The sequence below is a fragment of the Dendrobium catenatum genome, unplaced genomic scaffold, assembly GCF_001605985.2.
Source record: "Dendrobium catenatum unplaced genomic scaffold, ASM160598v2 fragScaff_scaffold_289, whole genome shotgun sequence".
In the NCBI taxonomy this organism is placed as follows: Eukaryota; Viridiplantae; Streptophyta; class Magnoliopsida; order Asparagales; family Orchidaceae; genus Dendrobium; species Dendrobium catenatum.
Window position 1 is genome coordinate 375,908 of NW_021318751.1, and position 18,355 is coordinate 394,262.

Genomic DNA, 18,355 nt, shown 5'->3' on the forward strand with positions numbered 1-18,355 from the left:
TCTTGCCAGCCCGCCACCCGAGGCTGCCCGCGCACCTTCCCGAGCTTGCCCGCACACCTGGCCACACGTGTCCTGCTCGCGTCCACGCCTGCCCGAGCGCACCCGCTATCTGCGTGTTTTGCCATCCCGTGTTGGGTCGGGTCAACCCAATGGGTTGGATCCGGGTTCGCATTTCTGACCCGTTTACATACCTAGGTCAGATTAGGGTTAACCCATTTGAACCCGGGTCAGTTCCGAGTTTGACACAAAACCCGATTTTGACACCCTAATTTAGAATATAAGCATGAAATACTTAGAGATCACTTTGTCTAAAACTTTTTTTGCAAAGTTACCAACTATGCTATTGAGTGATTGATTTATGATTGTTTGAATTTGAATCAAGGCACCATTGGTATCATTTGGTACGTCGCATCAAAATATTCATTTGGATTGTAAGTATGTTAAATATGGCCCTGATGTCAATCTTAAAAGTTTTCAATTTAGATACATACAACAAGATATAAATTTAATTGGTAATTTTTCTTGTGATATATCATGTTTAAAAGAAAATGTATATTAAAGTTTTTTTTTTTTCTAAGATAAATCATTTTAATACAAATACGGCCCAAAAAATCCATCCCATGAAACATGAATCCCAAGATAGTATTTGAATTGGAAACTTCAAAATTTTGTTCAAGATCATTTTACATCTGATTTCAGAAAACTTATATTCTTATTGAGCAAATTGATGAAATGAACTTAATGACACTAAAAGCGATCTGATCTAAATACAAATAAACCCAAATCAAACACTTGAAGTGTAATCACAAACTTTGATATATTAATTGTAATAACTTGAAAATCTGAAAACATCTTTAAAAAAAATATAAAAATATAAAAATTCTTGATCTAGAGCACCATGATGCTGAGTAGTATGGGGCCTCGACGTTGAGCTCTCTAGAATTTTGAAAATTAATTCAGCGTTGTGGCACTGGGTCACTTGGGCGCTACGGCTCCGGGCACTAAAATGAGTGTTTATATATAATTAATATGAATATCCTTACCACTACTCCACTCTCCCCTCACTTCAACTGACATGATGTGCAATGAAAGGAAGAAGAGGAGAAGGGAAGGAAGAAAGAGGAAAGATAGAGTAAGTTTTTGGCTGCCACTTTATTTTGCTACTTTTATGTTACTTCTAACCTACTCATTTTTTTTTAAATAATTTTCAGTGTTTGATTTCTTTCAAATTGATTTTTATTGCTGTTGCGTCCAGGAGTATTCGCCCAGTCGGGAACCACTTTCCCACAGACGGCGCCAAACTGTTGCGTGCCGGATTTTCGTACAACGCTAAGACATTAAACTAAATATTTCTCTACCGCCGCGAATACTCCAGGACGCAACAATTGCATATTTTGATTATAAGATGTTATCGCATAACTTTCTGTATGTTGTAGCACGTCATTCTAGTCATTTTGACTGGTTGGTTTTGTATTTTCACCCATGAAAATTAAAGTTATTGCATTTTATATGAATTATATATGAATAGTTATTTTAGCATTTTGATGCGATTATAATATTAATACAAGTATTGTGAATGAATATTGGCATGTGAATGAGTAATAGCTAGTCGGTACTATTTCTATAATATTATGTGTATAAAAAATAAGAAAAGCCAGTTTATTATTGATAGGGCTGCAAGCGAACCAGATATTTGACGAGCTACTCGTTACTTCGTTTGTGATCGTTTATCTAACTAAACAAACAAACTTGAACATCATTTTAAATACTCGATCCTTAAATAAACAAACTTGAATACTAATGTGTTCAGTTCATTTATATTCACGAACAACATCATTTGAACCTCGTGAACAAGTTCGCAACATTAAGCTCGATTCATGTTCGATTCAAAGCTCGTGAATAAACTCGATACAAATTTGATTAATATTTAATTATAAAATTGATAAATATACATAATATAAATATTTTAAATTTACTATAACATAATGAATTTGTTCAAGAACAAGAAATATTTTACATTTATTAATGTTTGCTAGCTTATTTGTTTAGGATTTTCATAATCAAATTTAAGGTTTGTTTGTTCAATAGATTGTTTGCTAAATATGTTCGCTAACATAGCTCATTAATGTTTGTTTGTTTAAAGCTCGGCAAGTACTAAATGAATCAAACATGAACCGAACATGAATCAAACATGAACACTAATAAATTAAACGAACCAAACATGAACACAAACTATTAGAAGAAGACATTAATTAGTTTTATTATTATGCTGATGTGGCTGTACATCATTGGTTTATTACTCTAACTTGTACTATCTAAACTCTATATATACACTCTGTATAATACGACTAAGTGGACGAAATAATACTTTTCATTTTCCTGTTCTCGACTCATCTTTCCGCTCAGGATCAACGATCCTGTTTCTACATGGTATCATAAGTTTGGCAAGATCCTTCTTCCTCCTCTTCTTGATCTTTCTCTTCTCCGATGACTTCTTCCGCTGCATCACATCTAGGCGATCCTTCGGATATGGCTGATCTCCCTGATCCCGTCATTCCCACTGCGCTCAAGTTCGTGGTTACAAACCTCAAGACAATCGTCTCTGTTCAGCTTGCCGCCGACAACTACCTGATTTGGAAAGCCCAAATCGTCAAGATTCTTCGAGCAAATCGGTTCGAACGTTTTCTTGATTCTACTCAAATTCCTCCGCCATCTGTTTCATCTCATTCCGACGGTACTTCGAATCCCTCTCAAAATCAATGGATTCTTACCGATCAAATCCTTGCAGCTGCTCTCTGCTCCACGATTTCACCTTCTATTCTACCATATGTGGTTAACCTTGACTCCACCGCTGCAATCTGGACCACCCTAGAAAACAGGTTTCAAGCCACAAACCGTTCCAAAGTTATCCAGCTTAAAAACTCCCTCCACAATATCTCTCTCAAGAATCAAACCATAACCGAATATCTCTCTGAAATCAAGAATATCGTTGATCAAATCTCGGCTTCCGGAGCGGCTGTCGACACGGAAGATATCATTCTTTACATACTTAACGGTCTACCACCCTCGTATCAATCCTTCAAGACTGCTATTCGGACTATGCTCACTCCGTTATCTCTTGATCAACTATATCCTCTTCTTCTTAGCGAAGAGATTAATATCGCTTCTGATTCTGCTCGGGTTAACTCCGCTCCGGATAATACCACCGCTCTGTTTACATATCGAGGACGTGGACGCCGTTCCCGTGGAAAATCTTCGAATCAAGCCAGCAACTCAACAAGACAACCATCCACTAATCCTGTGATCTGTCAAATTTGTTCCAAGCGTGGACATTCGGCAACTGCTTGTTGGCATCGTCTGGACCTGCAGTACACACCACAGCCTTCCCCAGCGCAGCCCCGTGCTCTGGCAGCCAGTTCCGAAACCAACTATGCAAATTGGTTTCTTGACTCCGGCGCTACCAATCATCTTACAAATTCCTTGGACAATATGTCGCTCTCTAATTCTTATCATGGATCGGACACTGTCACCGTCGGCGACGGGAGATCGGTTAACATTGCCAATACTGGTACCGGCTTGTTACCGACTCCCAATCGTAAGCTTTCTTTATCTCAAATCCTTCACACTCCATTCTTGCATTATAACTTGCTTTCAATTTCCAAATTAACAAAAGATAACAATATTTCTATTTGTTTTGACTCCTCTGGTTTTCGTATTAAGGACCAAACGACGCATCAAACATTGCTCCAAGGACCCTGTGAGAATGGTTTATATCCCGTCCGCATCCCTCCGTCATCCTCTTCTGACGTTGCACTGGCTGCAGTAAAGGCTACCACAGTTACCTGGCACCATCGGTTGGGTCATCCCAATGACCGTGTTCTTACTTACATTGCTAAATGTAACCCGTCTCTTAGTATACGAAATGCTCAATTTTCATGTTCTTCTTGTCAGCAAGCTAAGGCTCACAAACTTGTTTTTCCAAATTCTATTACTAGGCATTCTTCGATTTTGTCTTTAATTCACTGTGATGTTTGGGGACCGGCACCTGTGCCTTCGGTTCAAGGTTATCGGTATTACGTTTTGTTTGTAGACGATTACTCCAGATTTTCTTGGCTTTTTCCTATGAAATTTAAATCTGAGGTTTACAATATTTTTGTTCTCTTTAAAAATCAAATTGAAAAATACAGTTCCCAAACTATCAAATGTTTGCGATCCGACGGGGGAACTGAATTTCTCAATCATGATTTTAAATCCTTTCTACGAAACAATGGTATAGCTCATCAGGTGTCCTGCCCATATACTCCAGAACAGAATGGGGTGGCCGAACGGAAGCATCGCCACATTATCGAGACCACCCGCACGCTTCTCACAACTGCTTCGGTCCCATTCAAGTTTTGGCCCGATGCCGCGCTCACAGCTGTTTATCTAATTAACCGGCTCCCCACTCCAAACATTAACCAGCTCACTCCTTTTGAAATGTTGCACAACTCCAAACCAAATTACTCTCACCTTCGGGTATTTGGATGTGCTTGCTTTCCGTTATCCCCACCTCATACCAGGCACAAACTGCAAAATAAATCCAAACTCTCTATTTTTCTTGGATATTCGGATACCTACAAGGGCTACAAGTGTTTGGATCCCGTTACAAACAAATTTCTCATGTCCAGAAATTTAACCTTTGATGAAAATCAATTTCCCTTCAGCACGTTCACCACTGACTCACACACTTCTACAGACCGAGCGAGGCGGGCGAGCGAGGCGGTCGCGGGCAACGACGCTGGCAGTGATGCGGGAGCGCGGTGCGACGCGGGCGAGCGAGGCTGTCGCGGGCAGCGACGTGGGCAGAGCTGCAAACGGGTTTCCGGGTTGACCCGACAACCCGCCAGGTCAGTCTGAACCCGACCCATTTTTTAAACGGGTCGAATCCGGGGACTCGGACCCGACCCGTTTTGTCGGATTTTCGTATCGTGTCAAATATTGGAATTTTTATTGCGTCATCTCACCGGCCTGACAAAGAGATGCGTCCTCCCACCGCCAAAAAACTCGGTTTTTGCTCGGTATTGCTAGGTATTATTTGGTAATAACGAGGAATATCACATGTGAAGACCAATACCGAGTCATACCGAGCTATACCGAGCAATACCGAGTTATACAAAAAAAATATCGAGTTTTTTCTAGGAAAAACTAGGTATTTTTTTGTATTGCTCGGTATAACTCGGTATTGGTCTTAACATGATGATATTCCTCGTTATTGTTTGGTATTGCTCGATATTTGCTTGATATTTCTCATTTTTTAGCGCGATTTTAGCTCTGGGAGGACGCATCTCTACGTCAGGTGGGAGGACGCAATAAAAATTCCAAATATTGACACCCCTACTCCAACCAACCCACGGGCCCAACATGCCAACGCTAAAACCTTATCATCCAAAACTGCACGTCATTTGAAGCAGATTCAACGGCTGCGATCCATGCCGCTTTGACTTTAATTTTGTTCCATTGCTGAAAAATTGTTATTCTGGTCCTCATCAACCAGCAATAGCATGCATCTCCACGTGCTGCAGGCAAACATTTTTTTTTGGTTGTCAATCACATGGCACGATGACTTTAGTAAATAAAAAAAAAATGGATAAATAATTATTGTGTGAGAAATATAAATCATTATATTTTCTCTCTCTCTTATTATTTTTTTAGACTTTTTGATCAATAAAGATAAAATCATTAATCATGCATAAATCATATACGCAATTTTCATAAATTCAATACCTCTTGATTGATAATTAAGACTTAATTTATGAATGTTTTCTTATTGTTTCTTAAAGTAGCTTTCTAGAACAAAAAATCAATTTTTGTACTAGAAAATTAGTTTAAGAAGTAGTTATGAAGGCGTTCTAAATGAAACATAAAGCTCTCAACCAATAGATCAAGATAAGTAATTTTGTTGATATAGAGTGCTCAATAATGATGAAGATGATAATTATGGCTTAATATGTGAAGCTAAAATGAGAAATCAGGCATTTAATGATATGATCATGTTATTTCTTATCTGAATTGCCATTAAATTATTTGCAATTATCTAACGATATATGAAATTGTTGTTGTCATGCATGAATTGTTTCATGAACAAAAATTAATAATTATTGATTATCTTGATCGGGCATAAATCTCGATGTAAAATCAAGTTGGAAACTTCCGAAATTAAAATTGAGACCATCCGAACTCCGATTTCATGAGCAAACTTATTGTTGAATTGAGCGTCTCGAGAATAAGAACCCACGACACCAAATCCAACCCAATCTGAGCTCAAACGGGTCCAAATCAAGTGTTAGAGGTGTTGTTGGAAAGTTTGAACCACAATTTGGATTACCAAACGGTTTCAAAACATAACGTGCTTATAGTCGAATCGAGCGGCTCGATGAGAAGAATTCAACGAGCCCAAAATCACAGAATTTTGACATCACTAAGACATTCAAATGTCCATCAAACGGTCAATGATCAAGGGATTCAACATCGGCCGTCCATCCAACCACTCCCCATTTACCCTTGATCTCTCACCTATTCACGAGTTATGACACTCCAAAAATCTATAAATAAACCCCACATTTCTCTTGAAAAGCGATCTAAGCAAGAAGAGAAGAGAAGAAAATGAATGAGAGCAGGAAGAAGCTCCTTATCAACCACCGCCTGAGTTCCGCCAGACGACGTCGTTGCTCCGCCAGGTCACCACCTCAAGCCCTCACCTTCTCCGGGTCACCACCTAAGGCTCTCACCTTCGCCGGACCACCACTTGAGGTCCTCACCTTCGCCGGACTACCACATGAGGCCCTCACCCTCGTCGGACTACCGCCAAAGACCCTCACCTTCGCTGGACCATCACCTAAGGGCCTGAACTCCGCTAGATCACCACTTGAGGCCCTAAACTCCGCTAGACCATCAACTAACGCCAAAATTTTGCCAAATCAATGTCAGAGTACTAACTGACGCCCCAACTTCCAAGTGACACCAAATTTAACACTAGACTTCAATCATACAGTTGACATTTGTAATCTAATTGCCCTCAAGGAGAGTCAGCTCACTGTACTCAACTCAAATTCTAGTGAAATATTTTCAACAGGGCTAGGCCCTGTGGTTTCCCCTTTCTAGTATTTTCCACGTAAAAAATATCGTGTTCTCTGTGTGTGAGCTGGATATCCGTGCAACACTAAGACGTAAAATTACAACTCTATCGTCACATATATATATTCTAGCCCGCAACAATTGTTATGATCATATGTGCAAGACTTAAGCAAATTTAAATGATTTTATATAGATGAAGGATCGAGTCCGTGTCTATATTTATAATATTGCTTAATATATTAATCAAATGCATTTCAAATGAAGGGAAATGTTATGTTTTTTTCTGAGAAAAAAATATTTTCAATTATGTTTCATCGTAGATATTTTTATTTAATCATAAATCTCCAAAATTGTAGATACGACGCATATTGAAAAGAAATGCCTAATTAGTCTACGTCCGATTATTATTATTATTATTATTTTTACCGTGATGGGTGAATGTTTGCAAAATAGCTAGCCATGTTATGTTTTTTTTTTTTTCTAATTAATTTGAGCCTGCAACAGAGATGAGCTGGCGGCCTACGGTCAAGGAATCGAAACGGAAGATCTATTGACCAAATATTTTTTAATGAAAAAAATAAGTTGATCATTAATTAAACAGATTAACTTTTAATATGCATTAGTGACGCCATCTCCAAAGAATATTTAATATTAGAAGTAGGGTGTCAATATTTGACACGACCTGAAAATTCAATTCGAATTCGACCCAAAAATTTCGGGTTCATGTTCAAGATTTTAACCCGTTTGTAAAATCAGATTGGGTTCGGGTTGACCTGAAAATCCGAAATCATTCATGTTTGATCCATTTTTAATTAACTTAGGAGAGTTTTAAAAGATTGTTATGAAATAAGTAAATGTTATTTTAAAAAATTAATGAATCATGTTGCCCAAATTGAATTGAGCTTGATTTCATTTTAAATTGATTGAAGTAAATTTTATATTAATTTGATTAGATAAATTGAATTAAATAAAAAAATTAATAAAATATACCCGAAGTGGGTCGGTTCAAGTTGACCCTAACCCGAAGTGGGTCGAACAACCCGAACCTGAAGCGGGTTGGATTCGGGTCTGAAAAACGGACCCATTTGTAAAAACGGGTTAGGTCAAATAGTGTCGAGTCAGTCCGGGGTTGGATCCAAACCGACACGTATCCCGATTTTGACAGCCCTAATTAAAAGCATGAGAATGAGAGAAATTATTATGTGTAGACTTCGGGAGTAATTTTATGTCGCAAAAATATACTACAAATTTTTGTATACATTATGCATATACTATATACACTTATATATACAAATGTGCACAATATAATACGTCGTCAGAGAAATATTTAATTTCTTTTTGTTATGTGGGGATCTATTATTTTTACTAAAAAATAACTCCAATCCAAATGTTATGATGTTTGGTCGTCTCGGCATTTGCAAGTTGCATCCTCATATTTATCATCTCCCCATTAATAATTCATTTCTCACCCTTCAATTATTTACTCACAACAAGGAAGAGCCTTCTCCAAAAAGAAGACCAGCCTGGTTTTTCTGACCTCATAAACACACAAAATCCTTCTCTTCCCCACTTGTCCAACTTACCATGCTCCTCCTTTAGTCTCTCTTCCTCACTTCTCCTTCTCATGAATCCCTTCTCCTTCTCAAACTCATCTATTTAGGTCACAAAAGAAATGGACAGTTTGTTCTATACCTCTTTTGGTTCTAATGAAGATTTCTCTTCCGCTTGTCCCTCCTTAGCGACTGAACCCGTGAAGCAAAGAGGCGACTTTGAATCTGGCTTCCACTCCAAGCATGAGAGATCAACTGTGGGGTTTGAGGAAAATGACGAGTTGATTCATCTAAAGATGAGCGAAACTGATCCAATGTTGACAACAACAAGAAAGACGACGCCTTTTCTCCTTTGGCCCAATTCTTGCTCTCCTGCTTCTAATGGGGAGAAAATGCTGACCTTTTCTTCGCCAACACCAGATGTCATGGCGTTCAGCAGTTGTGAGGCCTTACCTTACATCAGGAATTCAGGTAATAAGAGTTGCTAAAGTTTCTATGTTTTGACGGTGGGTTGTTAAATGGAGTTGCTCATTGTGTTCTGTTTTTAAGGACTTCGAATCGGTTTTATGGCTTGTTTTTCTATTCTGTTAGTTTTTTTGCTCTCATGACCGATGAAGTTGAAATCTTTCTTTTCATCCATTTAGTACTGATGGGTTGCGTTATTTAAAAGTCTCTTATCACATTTTTTCCAAAGAATAAATGAAGCCGGTAAAATGAATGTGATAGCTGACAGGAAAGATAAACATCAAAAGGAACTGCAATGTTCTTGTTTTCTTCCTCCTAAAAAACATGGTTTCGTTGTTGGGGTGAAATGAATTGAATAGAAGGGGAGAGCTTTATTATTATTATTTTTTTTTGTGGTAACTCTGATGACTTTCTTGAAAAGTACTGGCAAGCTCCTTCTCACTATTTTCGTTATTGTACTCAGGCATGTGCTATGGAAGCTCTAATGTAAGCATGAATGGGATTGTGCCTGGGTTTAGAGGTGCCTTCACTCCATCTCAATGGATGGAACTGGAACAGCAGGCTCTGATCTACAAATACTTAGCTGCAAAAATGCCAGTACCATCAAGTTTGGTCATCCCAATCAGAAGAAACCTCAATCCGTCTGGGTTCCCTTCCTTTGCTTCTGGATTTTATAGAACAGGAGCATGTAAGGCTCTGCTACCCTGAGTATAAGTACAAGTGCGGTAGTCACTATGTATGATATATCAATGCTTGAGCATTTATTTTTATTTCAAGCTTGTTGATTGCACATTATTCTGTCACTTCCCTTTTATTTTTAAAATTTTCAAGTGAACTCTAACAAGTTGGTTTACTTACGAATTATGGTAAGATATATTTTGAAGCTTTGTGTTTGCAATATGAACACAAAATTAAGCGATTCTATTCCAAGCATTGAATTCTTTAGCTGAAAAAACATTAGCATACTTTATTAATGTTTGATAAAAATGGATCGTAACTCAGAAGTATCGATTGATGTCTTAAATTTTGTGTTTGCTTGGTCTAATTTTGTTGCCTTATCATAATCCATATTTTTTGCAGTAGGATGTAGTTCCTTTAATCTGGCTTTTGCTAGGAATGCTGATCCAGAGTCCGGCAGATGCCGCAGAACCGATGGAAAGAAATGGCGTTGTTCCAGGGATGCGGTTGGTGATCAGAAGTACTGTGAGAGGCACATGAACCGAGGCCGCCATCGTTCAAGAAAGCATGTGGAAGGCCACAATGGCCATGCTGCAAAAGCAGCTATGCCTACCCCCTCACAATCAGCATCGGCTGTTTCAAGTTGTTCATCTAATAATATAAATAGTGCACATCAACAACAGATCAAAAGCTTGCAGTCATGCATGGAAGAATCATCACCTACACAATTTGATAGGTTGTTTACAGCTTTATTTTCCTTATTTATTTCTGGTTGTATTTTGTAACTAGTCTCTCCAAGCTGTGCTCTAAATAAGTCGTCACATATTTAAGAAGCATGGTTTCGAGCAGGAATCAACAAAATAGGTTGATTCTTAAGTAAACTTCTAAAATTCCAGTTGGCCTAAAATTTACTTTGATTTTTCCTTAAAAATATTGCATACTTTGCTATAAGGTCAATACTGCAAATAGTTTGAAAGAGTTTCTTCACTCTTTACTTTGTTGAATGCCATTTGAAACTTCATTTACTGAATTGTTATAAGGCATGTAACTTTATTCCATCAGCTGCCTAAAAAGTAAAATGCAAACAAGCTTCAAAAGTTGGATTGCTTCTAAAGGCAGTTCTGTGAAGTGGCAATGAAATGTAAGAATATTCACTCTTGTATGCTTTCTCTCCTAATGTGAGTACTCAAATCGCTATGATGAAGATAAACTGTATGTAGTAACGTTTTCAAGATTTAGTGGTCTGTTGTAATTTCTTGCCTTATAATCACAATCTTCATCTTCCTTTTATGAGATATCTGAAGCAATTGTGCAATTTTTTACTGTTCAGAGCTACACTTGGTATTCATTCTTGCCTAGCCAAGTGTTAATAAGTTTATATATACATGCGTGGTAACATATACATATATAATTTATATGAATTAGTAAGTGGGTTTATATTTGTGAAAAAATTGTGTTTGACTGAACAATTGAACAAGCTAAACACAATAGAAAATTGTGGGCTCATTTGCTTTACACGTTGTACAGAATTACACTTGAACTAATTCAAAATAAGCTCTTTTGTACTCCTTTTTGCACTCCTGTTTACATTCTCTTAGCCTTTTCATACATGAGATATGCCAAACTTATATAACATGTTTATTGGTGTTGTTTCTTGATGATTACACTGAAAGCAATTCAAAATTTCTCTTTTATGCTTACAGGTTCCTTATGAACAAAGGGACTGAAAGTGAAAGAGCTCAGAATTCCCAAAGCACTTCCATACCGACCAATTTATGCTCTGTGTTCACAGACACCTTGTTCCCCATATTCAAACAACAAACCTCCTTTGAAGGAACTATTGTTTGCGCGGACTTTGGCCTGACCTTACCTGATTCCCCAAGTAACCCTCCAAGAAGCTCTGACCCTGAGAAATTAACTTGTATGCTTGCACCTAAAATGCAGGATCAACAATCCAAATCTCACCCCCTTCTTCATTTCATTGATGATTGGCCAAAAAGCCACTCTAAACATTCAACCATCACCTGGCCTGATGTGAATGAAATGCACACTGACAGAATGCAGCTCTCTATTTCAATCCCTATGGGCTCTTCTCACTACTCTTCATCTTCTTCCTCACCCAAAAAGTATAAACTGGCATCATCCTCCAATCCTTTGAAAGAAGGTAACAATAGACATTATAGTTGGATACCAGTTTCTTGGGACCCTATGATAGGTGGACCTCTTGGGGAGGTTTTGAAAAACAAAAGTATGATCACTGAGAACAATAGCATGAACAACTCATCTTCTCCACTGAACTTGCTGAGCAACGGTTGGAATTCAAGCCCTAGGTTGGATTCATTGCCCACCGGAGTGTTGCAGAAAACTTGCTTTGTTTCACTGCCAAGTAGCACAGGGAGTAGCCCGCGAGTAGAGAGGCATAAGGCTCATGAAGTTGATGACCTCGGATTAAACGTTGTAAATCTGTGGACTATTACCATGTTGTAAGCTTCTCAGACAAAAAGCATCTAAGATGATGTGTAGAGAGTAAGAAAACTAGAGGAGTCCATTATATTTTTGTAACTTGCATTGTGGCTGGCTTTTAAATGTCCACACATCAGTAGACTATGAAACTATTGTGTTTGAGTTTTTAATTCTGTGTAACTTCTCACTGATACTCAAGAGATTATGCTAGATCTTCTGATGAGCTTTTTCAGACGTATTTATCAGCAAGCTTGCCAACTCTGAGCAACAAAAAAATCTATCTGATTGATTTACTTAATGCAGATTTTTACTGCAAAAGCATTTTTAGAGAATCCATCATCTTCTGCACCAAATTATGCTTCCCATGAATTTTCTCCTACTAACTGGAAATGCGTTGTCTTTGGATTGGCCTTCAGTTGTCAGGTAATTACTTCACATTTGTCTGTTCTTGGTGATGGTCTCATGAGAAGCTGAAGCACCAAATAGAGAATTTAAGTGCTATTTTTTATGTATAAATTGACTTCCATAATGGGCAAAATCTTATTCGAAAATTGAGAAAAAAGAAAATCTTCACACAAAAATAAACAATATTTTGCAAAGTTTATCCAATTAAATCTAGCTTTGTTTTGTTTAATTTTTAATTAAAAAAGAAAAATATTTTTAAAATAAGGATATTTACACACATAATATTGGAATCTTTCTTATTTAGACAAAAAAGTTAATTTTTTGCACAATCAATAAACAAAAATGCACGCCTAATTTTGTTGGCATGCATGCAGCATGCCTACATTGCTGAACCCTGATATTATCTCTACTGAACATTGCTTTAAAACTCTGGTATTCAAAATTTGTAATATTAGATAGGAAAATACGATTATAAAAAAGCATATTCATATTTGTTATGATCACGCCAGAGATTCTCGAAATCTTTACATGATTGCTTTTCTTAGATAGGATACACTGTGGACTTATTTATAAAGTTATGAAATTATCATCTCTTTTCACATAAAAGCCAAAGTGCAGGGTATTCTATTTAGATAAACCTTCTTAATATCCCATCTTTGGTCAATCCACGCTGATGGTAATATTGCAAAATTTGTTGCATCTGCGAAACAAAAACAAAGCCAAAATGTCTTTGTTTCTTTGGGATTTGTAATGCCTCGACTATTTTTAATGCCATATTTGATGCTCTAAACTTAACAAAAATTTCTTTTTTTTCCTGCAACCTGAAAGAAGGGAATGCTTTTCTTAGCTCCTCGTTCAGATCTCTAAAGTCTATACTGTTCCTCTTTTTTTTTTTTGGGAAAATTAAAGGGATTTTCCCCACGTTCATTGATAAGAAAAAACTTCATAGAAACCTCCACAGGGGAGGTAAGAAAACCAAAAACACCTTAACTGCTAAGATTGAACGACAACCTGATGTGCTAACTTCACCAAGGAATCCCGGGACCTGCAAGAAAACAATGAAGCTGAGAAAAGATAATAGAACTTCAGAGTTCTAGGAATCGCAAAATGTTAGTATTCTTTTTCTAACTTGTTTCAGTCCTTCCCTGACAATATATGCCTCAGGGTTCCTTTGCTATAATTTGTAAAAACAACTAAAAAGCTAGCATGTGCTATTGTAGCTAAAAGACAAAGATAGTAGTGGAACTAAGGAATTATAATAAGTAGTGAGATATCAGAGAGGTGGTCGCCTTCCTCCCATGTGGTTGAGTCCGCGTCCATGATGCACTGCATCACAACCTCAAAAAGCTAAAGAACAAAACTACCAAAACGACTAGAGGCAAAAACCGCAAAGCCTTATTTCCCAAAAACCAACATTAAGAAAACCAACCTCGTTGCTTAGACTAAGGATCGTCCATTGGGCACAATGTCCCTAAAAAATACATAACAAATAGAAATAGCCCAACCAAATGATACTCTGCCCCAAAAAATATTATGTGTGGAATCTGATTATGTTGATCAATTTGCTTGTTTTGTCGTGCTCGCTGAGGGGTGCAGGGGATTTACCCCTGCTTGGATTCGGGTTCTTTGCACCTAATTTTTTTTCCAGAACAACGCCATGGCGAGTATTTTTTTTCTTTTCCGTACAACGTCGTGGCACTGCTTACTCGAGCGCCCTAATGTTGAAAGACATAGTAGAGCACCGCAGCAATCTAGATATGATGCCGTAGCGAGTCAAGACTGACTGAGCACTACAACGTTGAGTGTATGAACGATACAGCATTGTCAAATAGAGATTGGGCACTAGCGTCGCAGCACTGCAAGACAAACTAAATAGTTATTTTTCTTGTTTTTCTCAAGGGTTGTGTCCCTTGGGGATTATAACTTACTCTCTCTTGTATTTTATGAGAAGTTAGGACAAGAGCGTGAACAGTGCATGTGAGAAGAGAAGCAAAAAGAGTGTGAGAGAGAAGAGAGATATGTACTTATTTCTCCAAATTCATAGTGAATTTCTTGGTGTAGTGTGGGTTAATGGTTTTTTTTACCTATTTTGAGTTTTTTCACGTTAAATCGTTGTGTCCTTTACTTTTTCGGCTTTTTTTACTTTCTTGCTTTTTTCGTCATTATTATTGTTTACTCCTTATCTCACCCCCAACAACAAATACATCTAGCAGCAAGGTAGTAGAGGAGGAAATGGATAACTGAACCAAAGCATCCAAAATATCACTCATTAGTAGCTAGAATAAACCCAAGATCCACAAAGCCTACAAGGTTGCCATGACAAAGCCTTGGCCGTCCAAGTTGGGATGAAGGCAACCACATCATCGTCCACAACAAACATCAACAGCTAAGCCCTCATGAAACCAAAATAATCATAGAGGAATGAAGGCACCGGCCAGCAAAAACAATCTCCAAAATACTAGAGAAGATATGTTAAAAAACCAGAAAAGGCATTGGAATAATAAGCATAAGATTTTTCAACTACTAATCTTAGCTCTAATAACCTAACTTAACAAAATTAAAGAAGTATTGATAGAAGAGTGAGCCCCCATATCTTTTGCAATTCATTTCTCTCCAAATATAGTAGATAGAAGCACAAATAGCCAAATAGTAATACTTTTTTGATTTAATGAATAACTTGTAGTCCCCAAAAATGCAATTGAAAACTTAGCAAATATTAGGTTTGAATTGAAAAATAACAGCTCCAGAAAAGACATATTTTAAAATGCTGAATGAAAATCACATTTATAAAATAAATGAGAAATAGATTCATCACTGCAGTTACAAAAAGAACATATAGGGATAGTAGGAATTCCCCTAAGCTTAAGTTGATTAGCAATTTTAAGCCCAATAACCAAAGAAAAACAAACAACAAAATAGAACATCAAACAAAATCTTTTATGCCGAAGATAATTATACTAGTCAACCTCTTCATAAAATTTATAAGAATCATTAATAAAGTTTCTAAATTAGGATTTTCCATATTGTTCTAAAGAGAGATCTTTCCCAACATAAGTAAGAGAGATGGTAGAGTTAGAGTTATATAGGGAGTAGGACCAAACATTTGGAACAACCCAATCCCTATTGGAAATAATAGCAGCCACAAGAGCATTAGAGGGAAACGCAACATTAGAACCAGGGAAGCCAGAGAGTTACTATTACACCAAGGATTCCACCAAAGAGTAATGTCATTGCCATACCCAATCTTATAATAAATATTGAATTTAATAGAAATAACAACTTTAACCAAGTGTTTCCACCAAGCATAAGCTTTACCAGTGATCGATTTCCAAAAAGATACATAAGAATTTTTAAACTAGCAACTGAGGAGGGATTTAGAAGAAAGGCATCTCCAAGTCAAAGAAGAAGACAAGGCATGAATTAAAGCAGAAATAGAGGGAATCCCAAGACCACCATAGTTCTTAGGAAGATAAGTTTTCCTTTAAGAGCTGAGATTCAATTTTTTGCCTTGAATATCACCATGAAAAATAAACCTGGCACAACATTTATCAATGAATTCACAAAAAGATTTATGTAAAAAAGAACCTCTAATCCAATGGAGTTTAGAGTTCTAAATACTAAATTTAATGAATTGAATTCTCCCAGCAAAGGATAAAAGCTTAGCCTTCCAACCCTCCAACATCTTAAAAACCTTATACAATTTAGTTTCAGTCTTTGTATTGCTTCTTTAATTTTTCCTTAGGGGGTGAAAACTAAGGAAATTCAGAGAAGTATTAGATACATTCCATTAGAGTGCTTGACTTATGTTTGTGGAAGCAATTCTGTAAGTTCATGGAGAAGTGTATATGAGATCATTGAATCATCCGGTGATATCTTTTCTTCTTGACTTTCTTTCTTTTGTGCAATTAATAAAAATGAATATGTTTCACTTGTTATTTATATATGGATAAATTCTCTAGTTTTGAATTGATGGTGTAAATCAAATATGGAGTACTAATGAGTTCTCTTCATTAATTATTCCATGATGTTTTCAATTTAACAGATATTTATTTAATGCACACAATGGTCATATGTGTAATTAATATCAGATGTAATGTGGATCCTAGGAATATAAAAGTAGGCACAACTAGGTATGTTGGATTAGTATGATACAAGCATAGGCATAGTGCTTGTCATGTATCAAATTTATAAAGATGAATTAACATGAGAGGGCTTTAACAGTACAAGCTTTATTTACTCTTCTAAGATTTTCATAAGGTGATAAACTATGGGAGTTTAGAGTGATTTTTTTTGAAGTTGGAAGAGTTTAATATATCTTTTGTCTTTTCATGTTTGACTGAGCGGTCGGTGGTGCATATGCTCTTAATATCATCAATATAAAAGAGAATCATTAGGAAACATATTATATTTACATTCTATCAATTCAAAATAATTTATCCCAATAGTGTTTCATTTAATTATTTGTTATTTTAAATTAAAGTATTGAATCTCAATCAAAACTTATTTTATTGAGTAAGATAATTGTTGTACTTGAAGTAGACAGTACTAGTATTTACATGTAAGCATTCTTACTCGTGGGATCGATACTCTACTCTATCACTATATTATCTGATTCGACATGTATACTTGCATATATTAAGTGAGATTTTTTATAATTTTTATATAAAAAAACTTAAATATTGTTTAGGAATTAATAGAGTCCTATATAAATCATTTTCATAATTTTTTAGGTTACTCTACCGCCCCCATTAGTTGTCAAAATGAAAATCGGGGGATAGAGTTAACAATTAAGTAATAATTATATATATATTTAAATTTATTAAATATTCATATTAATATTTGATAAAAATATTAAAGGGTCAGCATCATATTTGAAGAAATAAAATGAAAGACCATAATTTAATTTTGGTGGAAACTCAACCCCATTTTATAATAATACTATATATATGTGTGCAGACGAGTAGATAGGGTCGGATGACTCGCATCACTGATCCGAGGAAGATGGTGAGGTCCTGACCATTAATTTTAAATTTCTGTTAGAAATTTCTCCATCTGGGTACTTTAGCAAGTTGAACATGTTTGATAGATAGTTGATGAATCCAATACAAGGCTTATGAGAGACTATGTCAAGGAAACAAGTTTTATCTCTTACAAATTGTTTCATGAACTTAAACATGCTAAAAGGTTTTTGTGTGTGTGCGATTTGAGGAATTATAGTGGCCTCCGTAATGGAATTTTAGCAGGTCTCCTCACTCTTTGAATTATCTCATATTTTGCAATTTGAAAGTTTTTAATTTATCTCTTGCATATTATGATGTTTAATGTATTATTTTAGTAGTACAATTTTTAAAGTTTCTTTAATAAAATTATGGTAGTGGGTTCATTTTTTTTAAGTAGTAGATTTTATAAGCTATATTTTAGATAGAAAAAATTCCTTTGTAAAATAATAACCTCTTTTTTCATTTCTTATATCTAAGATATCATTAGATTGAGTTTTGTGTCAATGTTACTTTTATGTCCACCTAATGAATTGGTTTCTTTCTGGGGTACTTAAGAAACATTGTATAAATTATGTTCTATATCTCTTAGCTTGGAGCACATGTAGCTTATTCAAAGATTAATATAATCAATGGTCTCTCATGAACTCCATATGTCTTGTTCTTTCCCAAGTTTTTTTGTGA

General features: G+C 36.3%; 1 protein-coding gene across 1 annotated transcript; it reads left to right on the forward strand.

Moving 5' to 3' along the window:
- Positions 1–8,609: 8,609 nt before the first annotated feature.
- LOC110113929 (growth-regulating factor 6) lies at positions 8,610–12,565 on the forward strand. The gene is made up of 4 exons (XM_020846652.2): positions 8,610–9,134; positions 9,592–9,816; positions 10,209–10,542; positions 11,510–12,565. The coding sequence occupies exons 1-4, from the start codon at positions 8,786–8,788 to the stop codon at positions 12,291–12,293; spliced, it is 1,692 nt and encodes a 563-aa protein (XP_020702311.1). The 5' UTR covers positions 8,610–8,785; the 3' UTR covers positions 12,294–12,565.
- Positions 12,566–18,355: the final 5,790 nt, after the last annotated feature.

Bases quoted from the DNA above. Each gene is read 5' to 3' on its own strand.
- LOC110113929 (XM_020846652.2), top strand. From the start codon at position 8,786: ATGGACAGTTTGTTCTATACCTCTTTTGGTTCTAATGAAGATTTCTCT. The intron at 9,817-10,208 runs GTAAGGCTCTGC...TATTTTTTGCAG, and splicing joins ATTTTATAGAACAGGAGCAT to TAGGATGTAGTTCCTTTAAT. The intron at 10,543-11,509 runs GTTGTTTACAGC...TTATGCTTACAG, and splicing joins TCACCTACACAATTTGATAG to GTTCCTTATGAACAAAGGGA.